Below are 12,354 nucleotides of genomic sequence, written 5' to 3' on the forward strand. Positions count from 1 at the left end.
CTGTTGTGTCTGAAAAGGTTTTTTCAAATGAAGCAATGAAACTGTCCGGGCTCATTTAACATTTGAAGAAAATATACTATGATAAAACAAACAAAAATCTGGCTTATTTTCAATTTGTGAAAACTTTCAGAAATAGAAAACACTCCAAAACATGTTTGCCAGCACTTCACAACAAAACAGTGATAGTTTGCACGCTTCACACATTATTTTATTTCTCAGTGTTAAATATGGATCGCCCCATACAGTTGGAGAACTGATACTGCCAGCAATAAGGGAGGTTCTGAATACGGCTTTGCGTAAGTCACTAAGACCAAACAATTAAAGCGACAACTCTGTTCAGAGATGAATAGATGAAATATTCAAGAATGTGGAAGATACATTGTGTAACATACTTAGGACAACAGGATTTGCTCTGCAAATGGATGAGTCAACTTTGCCAAATAACGAATCTTTCCTTCTTGGTTATGTTCACTTCATAAAAGATGAAAGCTTGGTGTAAGAGTTATTATTTGCAAGGGGACTAGAAACAGATACAAAGGGGGAGTCAATATTTTGGGTCATTGTGCAATTTTTTTTTAAAGAGAAGGATATTATGCTCACCAATATTCTTGCTTGGTCAACAGCTGGGGCACCATCAATGACAGGACACCACTGTGGTGTTATACTTTCTTGAAAAAAGCTGTATCTAATATACTTTCCATTCACTGTGTAATTCACAGACATCATCTCACAAAAAACCTACGTGATTGGCTGCAGAAATCATTAAATACCATTATCACAGCAGTAAATAAAATCAAATTCCATGCTTTCAATTCTTGACTATTTTGAGAGCTTTGTATTGAGAATGATGAAAAGTTTGAACACTTGCTATTACAGAGAAGTCAGATGGCTCTCCAAAGGAAACTGCCTGAGACACTTGTATGTGATAAAATTCTTTGAAGACACAAATGCTTCATTCAGTAATCAACTCAAGAATATTAGGTGTGACATTGCCTATTTGTCAGAGTTATTTGCAAAGTTTAATGAAATCCAGCTTCAATTACAAGGAAATGATGTGAATCTTATCAAAGTCAATTCAGTCATCTCCATATTTCTGTTCAAGTTAACCCTATTAAAGTGCAACATTGGCCACTGCGACCTTTCCCAATTTCCAAACCTCTCTGAGCTGGAAGAAAGAACATCAGATTATGATCTTCAAGTATACTGTACCCAGCTGGGTGAGCTGCAAAAAGACATCAGTAAGATTTTAAGATCTTCTCTCGATCAAATTCTAGATTGAGTAATAAGTCTACTCCTGAACATTTGTAATGAGGAATTAACAGGAAGGATGGAAGAAGAACTAATCCCACTACAAAATGACTTTGAGCTGAAGACGATGTCAAAAAATATCAAGACTTTTGGTTGCATAAAGAAACCTCCTGAACGCTATCATGCATTGTGGAAAAAAGTTAAGATGTTCTTTATTGACTTTCCAACATCGTATTTAATGGAGTGTGGTTTTAGCATAGTCACCCAAATTCTTTCAAAAGAACGAACACAGTGCAATTCACTGAATGGGGTGGGGGGGGGGGGTAGATCTGAGACTCCTTCTAAGTGATATTCAGCCTGATGCTGAGAAGCTGATATCACTGCACCAAGCCCATCCATCTCATTGAACGGTGAAAAAGCAATGAAGCGGTGAATAGTTGGATTACTAATGTTAGCAATAAAATTGTTGTTGAAAATTGTGTTTACTGCAAATGAATAAAGAAATAATTTTATTTGTAGCTTTAAATTAGACTTAAATAATTTTTGCAGATTGGTCTCACTTTTGAATTTGCAGTTCCTATTTTCTTTCACTGTACAATGCAAACCAAAATTCTTTATAGTTTTATGGAACGGCTGGAACGGGAGAGAGAGACACTGGGGACGTGGTCTGGGTACGAACGAGCCGGTAACCCAAAAACGTTTCGGAACCATTTATCTAACCTTATGTCATATTGTAGACAATCCAATCAATCAACAAGAAAGCAGTGTTGAACTAAAGATCTCACTATCTGGCACATTTATCTTGTGTACAGGGAAGCCAGGGCAAAGTGCTTTATAGGAAGAGTAGTCTCGTTTTATGTTCCAATCAGGATCAATCATCCTGGCTTAATCAATACTTACACAATATGAAAAAGTCATTTCATCAAATGCTTACTTCTTTGTATAAGACACTCACCTGCACCAAGGCCTCGATAGCTCGCACCTGTCCTTCCATCCTCAAACTATCATTTCCATCCACAGCACAGAATGAATCAAAGGAGCATGGTGTTTCCATGTCAACAAGACAATGCCTATTGCGAGCACTGTGCTCCACAAGATTAATCAGCAGGCCTAGACCCTGAAAACACAAACACGTGAAATTTGAGTAAATATCCCGACTGCCCACTGCTTATTTTTCCATCTGAAACTAGTGAAGACTGTGGATGCAGAACTTAAGGGAAGCCAGTCCTAGAGGACATGGGAAAGAGAAATGGGGACTGGGCGATCTTCAATTCAAGGGCAACAACCTGTGTGGTTCCCAAAGGATTTTAAAGGAGATTACAAACATTATTCTGGAATTTAGCCCTTTTTGCAAGAAAATATTGTTATTGATAGATTTTTAAAAAATGCTGGAAAACTTCCAAATTTAAGGTTAATTTTGTTTTATTCATTTATCTCAGTATAATGTCAGGGGTTTGCAAAAATGTCAAGAGGTCAGTATTTGAGTAAAGACATCAAGTGGAGTTTGGCAGGAGTCCAATGCTTGGATTCTGAGCACAAGTCCTGCATATAGAGACCACTCTCAATAACTGTCCTGTGTAAAATAGCAGATAACTGTGATCACAGGGATATCACAAGCAGGAACTAATCGTAATAGCATCGAATTTTGAAATCAAGTACCTCCAGTCTGCCCATGGCACTGTTCATAGTGATAACTTATTCCAGTGCACACACAATCCCACTGTGCACACAACTCCATAAGACTGCATTTCACTACATTAGAATATTAAATGCATTTCAAGTGCCCGTAAAATACTTTGCAATGTCATTAGGTTAGGAAGACATTATGTAAATGCAAATTTGTCTTGGTCTGCACATGCTGCATGCCATTAGCACTGTTACTAATATGAGGCAGTGAACTGCCAGCAATAATAAAGCATTGAAACTGAGCCTGACCAATACATCCAAACTACTAGAACACATGATGTATTTCTAACATATTGATCACAGGATGTTGCCGCGCTTTGTTACTAAACTACATTGAGAAGAGAGCTTGTGTGACAACACTTCTTTCACCTATTATTCCCTTCATATTTTCATGTGGTCAAATGAGCCTCATTTGATTCAAGATGGTGCCATTAAGGGGCAACTGTCTGCGTGCAGCTCTGATGAGAATTATCAAATATTCCCGTTTAATTCTAAACAGGAACAGCTTCTTCCCCTTCGCTATTTCTGAATGGACAATGAGCCCATGAAAACTACCTCTATTTTCTCCCCTCTCTTTTTGCACTACTCCTTTTATTTTCTTTATTTTGTATATACTTATTGCAATTTAGAGTTTACATTATGTATTGCAATGTACTGTAGCCGCAAAGCAAAACACTTCACAACATATGCCAGTGATATTAAATATGATTCTGATTTGCCAACTTGCATTCCTGCAATTCTCCCACACCAGCCACCGACACCAGGGATCATTTACAAAGACCATTAACCTAAAATGCAGCAGTTCTTTGGGCTGATGCAAGGAAATTCAAAGTAAACCCAGACAATCACTGAGAGGGAGCAAGCAAACTCCTTACAGAAAGAACTGGAGGACAGAATCACATCCGGATCACTGGAACCGTGAGACGGCTGAACCACTCTGCTGCCCTGTGGGGTCAGAGGATGGATTCAAGTGCTGTGATGAAGGTACAAAGCAATATCTCAGTTGAATCTCTTTCAAAAGCCCTTCTTTTAGGTTTCGATAACTGCAGCAAATACTCAGATTGATGTCCCAAATGAGAAGTGCGGAAGAAGAATGCCAATGTCACAAAAAGCAACGCTTTGATCAGACCCATGCAGTCTGATGCACGATTCACATATTCAAACATGTAAGAAGGATGTCAGAAGTGGAGGCAAGTATGTAGTTATGACACTGAATAAAATATTAAATTCAAGAGCCATCAGCCATTAATACTGCATCTGTGGACTGGGAGAAGTTACCTGAAAATTCTTTTTTCCCTTATGTAGGTGACAATTGAGCTCTTTGGCAGGTTAGAGAACAAAAGCCAAGGGCAAGGAATAAGAGAAGGCTTATGATCTGATTACCTTAAGTACTTTATTTCTTTGAACAGCATAGAAGCAGTTTTCACCCTTGGGCTGGTACAAACAAACGTGGAGGCTGAGTGAGTCAGTGCTGCTTACACTCCAGCAGGCTGTTCCTGAAGTCTGATCTAACACCACTGATTCACTGGCCTTCTGTTAACCATCTTATCTCTCTCCACCCGCTACTCCTCCCACACACCAACAAAGCTCATTTCACAGCACACAGATACTGTAAAATAATTTTTAAAAATCCCATTTACTGGCAAGATCAGCTCCATTTAACAGGGCAAATTATCTCTGCATAATGCTGATAATTCAGCAATGAATCCATGTGGTACAGAACAGCATCTTCCACTGTGACCAAAATGAGAAAGGGCAGCATCGGTCTTAGTCAAGTTGGGAATGGTTTAACTGATCACAAATTCCACTAAATCCCAGAACTGTTCAGAATCTGCACCCACCCCCCCACCACCCCACAGGGCTGAGATATAGGGGGCACGACATAACCCTCCCTTTGGTATGACCTTCTCCAATGGAACTTCCATTTTTCATTGCTACCTTGTTCACCTTCATTGGTGTCAGCTTCCCTTGGAATCCCAGTTATCCACACTCACAGCATCATCTTCAACCTCTGCAGCTGCCTCCAGCTCTGCTTCGCATGGATTCCACTGAAATGCTACTATATATATTTTGGGTGTGCACAAAATGACAATGGGCAGAAATCACATCAGGTGAAATACTTTCTACCAGGTGAAGTGATTCTGATATTAAGGTGTGTATTTGGTAGCTGAATAATAGTTAATCAGCCTATGATTTGGAGAAATTAGTTGAATCAACTCTAACTCCATTGACATTGTAAATGTTTCATGTGCAACGAAAGCGTGCTGTGCGCAAGGCCCGAGCAGCACCCACTGCCACGACAGCACCCACCCACTTGTGTCCCACATGTGGGCGAGCCTTCAGGGCCCGGATTGGCCTCATCAGTCACTTCCGGACCCACAGCCACCAATCTCCCATTTGACTTTGAAGCCATGGTCATCTTCGACTACGAAGGACGAACAACAACAACAACGTGTACTGTAGCCGGTCTCCTGCCCAAACTCCAAACAGGAATTAATCTGTCACTCTACTAAACTCCAAACCCAGCCTTTTATATGGAATTTCCCCCTCACCTCATGAGTGTACTTTTTGCTGACCCTGGGGCCCTAACCAAGGCACACCCTTGACCAAGCAGATGCTTCACCCCATATCTTCTGCTCAATCTGGGTCATTACATGGCTTAATGCTAAGAAAGATCTCAAAGTCTACAGATTTCCAAAAACCCAAAATTAGTAATTTTATGCATAAGTGAAGGGTTTAGATTCAAAAACGGAACTGCAAGCCACAAAAGGAGAGGAAGAGAGTAGAGATGGAGTCCACACCTCTGCTGTCATGTGCCTTCGTCCACATGTTTTGACTAAAACAGTTTACAGATCAGAAAATGAACATGCTGTTATCGGGGAGAATCAGTGAACCATTAGCCAGTGTAAATCTCCAGCAAGGCATTCATATTTACTGTGTTGTGCTTGCACATAACTCATAAATCAAAACACCTGACTAAAGTGCAATCTACCGTCTAATCTGGCACATTATGTTCCATAAAGATCATCACACAAGTACTGGCACCGTTTGCTTTTTATGACGAGTGGACATTATGCACCGAGGCAATCAAGTAGTTTAAAGAAGTTGATTGCATTCACATTGAAAGAGACATTGAGAAATGAACTTAGCTTGTAAATAAAATTCTATTTATCATTTAGAGGAGAGAAGCTAAGCTGGAAATAATGTAATTTTCTTACCAGCACTCGAATATCAAATCTCTGTTCCTGAGGTATGTACTGTGGCACCTGAAGCACGCAGTTCATGGTTGTACTGATGAGGTTGTCCTGCTCACCAGTCTTTGTGCTGCCCCACTCTAAAGTGACAAAGGAATAACAGAACAAATAGTAAGACAGGCTGAGAAACAAGCACTAAGTTTACATGTTAATTAAGATCATGCGCAAGTAAATGGCACCTTTGAATACCCAGAGAAATGTAAACGTTAAGTTACCAACCAACAGCTAGTGCCTGTAATTATACACATGAAACTACCAGATGCTCGTTTAAAAAAAAACAACCTGATTCACTTGTTCTTTAGTGGAGATCTCCTGCCCAGCCTGGCTCGTGACTCCAGATGCCCCAAGTCATTGCCCACTGAACAGTGCTCTTTAATATTCAACAAACCACAAGACCTACTTTAGGACAGGGGTTCCCAACCTTCTTTATGCCATGGCCAAATACCATTCAGCAAAGGGTCCATGGTCCAGGTTGGGAACACCTGCAATAGGAACAAAATTAGGTCATTTGCCCCATTAAGTCTGCTCCACAATTCCACCATGGCTGATTACTCTCAACCCCATTCATGCCCTCCCCTTACCCCCGTAACCTTTGACGCCCTGACTAATCAAGAATCATCAAGGTACAATTTAGTTGTAACAAAAAAGTTAAAGATGATACAAAAATATAAACACCAAGTTCAGACATGGCAACGTTGTACGCAGTGCAGCCAATCGCTCTCGAGACTTAATTGACACAGCTGAGCTATAGTTGTTACGTGACAATTTGAAGGTAGTCACAGGAGCAGATTCATACCTGACAGACCACATGCAGCCTCTGTCAGCAACTTCAGTTATATCCTGTCTCACTAGCAGCAAAGACTCTCCATAACTGGCAGTGGAGTAGTATAAAAAGTAGAGGCAGTTGCCCTGGAAGTCATCAGTATTGACGCCAGAGCTTGTTGCATCAGGTCAAACATGGGCCAAGAAATTACCGCCCAACTCATCTACTGTCTCCTCTTTGGTGATGAACCTGTGCTTTCCGCATTAAAATGGCCCACTTGGGGAAAAAATACCAAAAGCAGTAGAAGCTCACGGCTGCAAGACTGTAGTGAGTGGTGAGTAAACTAAAATAATCCATTAATATATCTTAAATCTCCCTCACTAATCTTGTAGCAGAAATTACTTATTCTAATCCCATCACGGGAAGAATGCCTGCTTTAGGAATTAGCACCAAAGGGAAAACCGGCAAATGGTTGGATATTGTTATGATCATAGAGGGAAATAATCCAAGGTTTGAATCACTGCGGCAGGAAGTTGCCATTGTCTTAGCCCAATCATTTCCACGTGCTTTGTCAATGATCTTGCTGAGATCAAAAAATCACCATCTATAATGGTCAGGTAAGTGTGATGGACACTTTATCTGTCTGGATAAGTACAATCCTGACAACAGTTCAAGGATAATGCCTACCAGCAACTACTCAAGATCAATGGGCAATAAATATATGCTTTGCAAGCACTGCTCTCCTTCAAAAAAAATACGAATAGAAAGCAAAATGGACGTCACACTCTGGCGAAATAACATTTACACTAATATACTACTCTGGTTTGGGCGGTATCCCCATGTTACGATTTGATGGTTTGATCACTTCCCAGCACAGACTCCCCTTTAATACAGAAAATGAATTCAGTTAGAACATAATAATACAGGAAGTGTGGTTAAGGGATATTGCTAGATCACATAAGTGGCTGCATTTACTAGCTCAAGAACAGCAGAGAAGACTTTTCACCTTGCTCTGCAACCAAATGAGAAAGGAAGGCAAATAACTGCAGATAACAAGATAACAACAGTCGAAAATATATATATATATAAAATTGCAGGCGCCAGAAATCTGTAAACTGTTAAAAACACTCAGGAGATCAGACAGCATCTGTAAAAAGAGAAAGTTTACATTTCAGTTCCAAGACCATTATTAGAATACCTATTGTTCATGAACAATAAAGACCCCTCAAATAGTCGTCACTCAAGCAAAATTTTAAAAATAAACTAATAAAAATAAAAGTATTTATCAGATAAAAGCAGTGGTGTAAAAGCCTGAGGCAAAGCCATTGTTGCACCTAATAGGGAACCTTAAGTTCTGATGAAGGTTACTCGACCAAAATGTTAAATGGTTTCTCTTTCCACTCATGCTGCTTGAATGGCCAAATTTTTTCAACATTTCTACCTTCCTTTCAGATTCCAGTATCTGCTGTTTTGTTTGTTTTCTGAATTTTAAAACAGTTTTTCCTTTTATAATCAATCTATTAAATATGATTTTAAACCACAGATGCTGGGAAACGGCAGAGTAATTGCCCACGAACACAATAAATATAACCAAGCTAGAAATTTTGCCAGTACTTTTATGTACGCTAAATTCCAGACACATCTCTAACATTACAATTTCTGGTCCAGTAGTTTAACTGATTGATGCTGAAGCTTCTCTAATGAGTAACCTGAAGTTTAAAAGCAAGAAGAGGAAGTATTTTTATTGAAAGCACACCATTAAATGCTACAAAATTTGCTTCTTTAAGCCTGTCAGGAACCTGACACCAGCAGGGAGATGAAGGAGGCTGTTGAACTAACTAGGCTAGATGTTTGATGTAGGTAGCAACAGGATGAATGAACAGCACTGAACAACAGCAGGCAGCTCACTTCTGCCTTTGTAGCTGCCACTGTTGTGAAGCCCTATTTACACTCAGTGGCCACTTTATTAGGTACCTCAAGTGCCTAATTAAAGCGGCCAATGAGTGTATGTTCATGGTCTGCTGCTGCTTAGCCTATTAATTTCAAGGTTCAAGGCGTTGTGCGTTCTTCTGCACAGCAGTAGGTAATGCGTGGTTATTTCAATTACTATTGCCTTCCTGCCAGGTTCAATCTATCTGGCCATTCTCCTCAGACCTTTCTCATTAACAAGGAGTTTTTGCCTGCAGAACTGCAACCCATTGGAATTTTTTCTTTTTTGTTTTTTGCACTATTCTCTGTAAACTCTAGACAATGTTGTACATGAAAATCCCAGGAGATCAGCAGTTTCTGAGATACTCAAACCACCTTGTCTGGCACCAACAATCATTCCACCGTCAAAGTCACTTAAATCATACTTCTTCTCCACTCTGATGTTTGTCTAAACAAACAACTGAACCTCTTGACCATGTCTGCATGCTTTTATGCATGAAGTTGTTGCTACATGATTGGCTGATTAGATATTTGCATTAACGAGGTATTTGCTGTCTACCTAATAAAATGGGCCACTGAACATATATAACAGTACCAAAAATGGCAGACATGCCAAGGTCATGAGCATACCGATTCCTTGTTCATTAATTGGTCGGCAGATAGGTCAATTTAAAATTTTCAATCTTATGGACTGAGGCAAAGGGCCAATAATGGAATTAATGTTCCTCAAAGAATTCACAGGAGAAATCTGAAAGGACAGACTAAACACAGAACTTATCTTTTGGAGGCCCTCCCAGTTTAATGTTACCCAATCCCTTTTCATGCCACAAAATTAAGGATGGATGTGCTGGCATTGGAGAGGGTCCAAAGGAGATTTACACAAATGATTCCAGGAACGAAATGGTAAATATATGAAGAGTATTTGACAGCTCTGTGCCTCCACTCACTGGATTTAGAAGAATGAAGGGAGCTCTCATTTAAATCTACCAAATATTAAAAGGCCTTGATAGAGTGCACACGAAGAGGATGTTTCCAACAGTGGGAGAGACTAGGATCAAATGACACAGCTCAAGAATAGAAGGATGACCCCTTCGAACACAGAAGAGGAGGAATTTCTTCAGCCAGAGGCTGGAGATGCTGTGAAATTCATTGCAATGGAGTGCTATGGAGGTCATGCCATTGGGTTAGTTGAAGTGGAGGTGATAGGTTCTTGATTAGTAAGGGTGTCAAATGTTATTGTGAGAAGGCAAGAAAATGGGGTTGAAAGGGAAAATAAACCAGCCATGATCAAATTACGAAACAGACTCCATGGGCAAATTGTCCTGCTTGGTGACACAATAATATCAGCACCAGACTCTGGAGCGAAGGCTCCTGAGTTCGAATCCAAGTCGGGTTGAGCGTTGAACTAGCAACTCGGCCTTGTAAAAACAAGAATAGCTTGCTATGGAAACACCGTCATGACGGTGCCCTGATAACTCCACTGCCGAGTTAAGGGCTATTCTTCTTCTTTGATGGGTGAATTGACCTAATTCTATTCCTATATTTTATGGTCATCCAACCCAGTGGTTTACTGCAATCCACTGCAGAAGTCAATGATACAGTCTCAAGACCCAGCCTATTTAACTTGCTAGCTGGGAACAGGCACGGTCCTTCTATAGAAACTTACCATTGTCATTGGTCAAGTTCAGCAGGACACCAAAGATTGCTCTCATGCAGTCCTCTACTGCCTTGCCAATGTGACTAGAGGCACTGTACTCCGGCAAAGAATTGCTGTTTGCTAAGCAGAGCTTGCTATCTTCCCGGTTATATCGTGTGATCAACTGCTCACAATGTTGCAATGCCCTGCAGATAAAGCACATCAATAAGATATTAGAAGAGGAAGGGATGTGCATTGGTAGATCTATATTAATGCCAAAATAAAACCTAAATAATGTAACAAAAATCAGATTAAAATGAAATGATTCAACAAATATAATCAAAGACTGCAGTACTTGGAAACAAAAAATTAAAATCTGATAAGTATGGAAACACCATTTTATTCTGTATGATTTATACTAGTGAAGTTGAAAAACTGCTGCTTTTTGGATTGTGAATATTAATGGGAAAAGTAGGCTATACAGCTCCTCATGTTTTCTTCCCCATTCAATAGGATCATGGTCTCAGCTGTATTCAGTTGCCTGTCCCCCATGATCGTCTGCTCCTCCAGAGTAAAAAAAAACATTTATCTCTTCCTCAAATGTATTTGAAAATTCAGCCTTCACAACTGAATGGGACAGAGAATTCCAAAGAATCATGACCATTTGAGAACTTAAATTCTTCACCATTTCCTGCTTAAATAGGCAACCACTTTGTGGAATTACATTCCTTGGTTCTAGATCCCCATCACCCCTGACCAAGTTAATCTCCCCTAGAACCTTATATTTCATCATCATCTCTCATTCTTTTAAACCAGAAACCAACCCACAGACACCCTTTTGTTGTGTATACTATGTATAATCTGTTAATTTAAGTTTAGGTCTACAGGCTTTATGTCAGTAAAGTCAGTGAAAAGGGAGAGCCTGTTAGGGCTTTATGATTGGTTCTAAATTGATTGGGCAACTAGGAATTTGGCAAGGGCCAACAAAGAGAAGATAGGTTTAAGCAGAGTGGCCATTGCTGAATTGGGGAGGATTAGAGTGAAAAGACCGAAGGGTGGACTGTACCTCTTCCTATAGATGCTGCCTGGCCTGCTGCATTCACCAGCATTTTTTATGTGTGTTGCTTAGAATTCCAGCATCTGCAGATTTCCTCATGTTTGGGATTGAAAGCTTTGCCATATGAAGAATGCTTGATGGCTCTGGGCCTGTGCTCATTGGAATTCAGAAGCTGAGGGGTGACCTTATCGAAACCTATCAGAGTGGATGTGGAGAGGATGCCTCCTATGGTAGGGGAGTTTAAGAATAGAGACGAGGAGGAATTTCTTTAGCCAGTCAGTGATGAATCTGTGGAAGTCATTGCCACAGCCGACTGCGGAGACGAAGTCATTGGGCATAATTAAGGCAGAGGTTGGCAGATTCTTCATTAGACAGGGCATGAAGGAATACTGGGTGAAGACAGGAGAATAGGGCTGGGAGGCAAAATAGATCAGCCATGATGAAATGGTGGAACCAATATGACAGGCCAAATGGCCTAATTCTACTCCTAGATCTTATGGTTTTATGATCAAATGAGACTCCTGATTGGTGTGTTGCCTCCTAGGTGCAAGGTCAGGGATCTATCGGAGCAGCAGCAGGGCATTCTGGAAGAGGAGCATGATCAGCCAGTTGTCATGGTGCTTGTATAATATGGGAAAGGAGTGGAAGGAAATCCTACAAACAGAGCTACGAAATAAATTTAAAGATAGGAACTTCAAGGTAATAATCCCAGGATTGATAACTGTGTCACGTGCTGGTCAGAGTAGGAACAGTAGCATAATTTGGATTAATATGTGTGTTG

At 40.2% G+C, this 12,354-nt stretch overlaps 1 protein-coding gene across 1 annotated transcript in view; it reads right to left on the bottom strand.

Annotated features, from left to right (window-relative positions):
• LOC134358432 (wings apart-like protein homolog) overlaps nucleotides 1-12,354 on the bottom strand; it is a 188,622-nt gene that overhangs the window by 15,859 nt on the left and 160,409 nt on the right. The window contains exons 13-15 of the mRNA XM_063070655.1: nucleotides 10,547-10,722; nucleotides 6,153-6,268; nucleotides 2,204-2,365 (exon numbers count right to left, since the gene is read on the bottom strand). Coding sequence (XP_062926725.1) covers nucleotides 2,204-2,365; nucleotides 6,153-6,268; nucleotides 10,547-10,722 — 454 coding nt within the window. The remainder of the gene's footprint in view (nucleotides 1-2,203; nucleotides 2,366-6,152; nucleotides 6,269-10,546; nucleotides 10,723-12,354) is intronic.

This window comes from Mobula hypostoma, chromosome 18 (assembly GCF_963921235.1).
Source record: "Mobula hypostoma chromosome 18, sMobHyp1.1, whole genome shotgun sequence".
Classification (NCBI taxonomy): Eukaryota; Metazoa; Chordata; class Chondrichthyes; order Myliobatiformes; family Myliobatidae; genus Mobula; species Mobula hypostoma.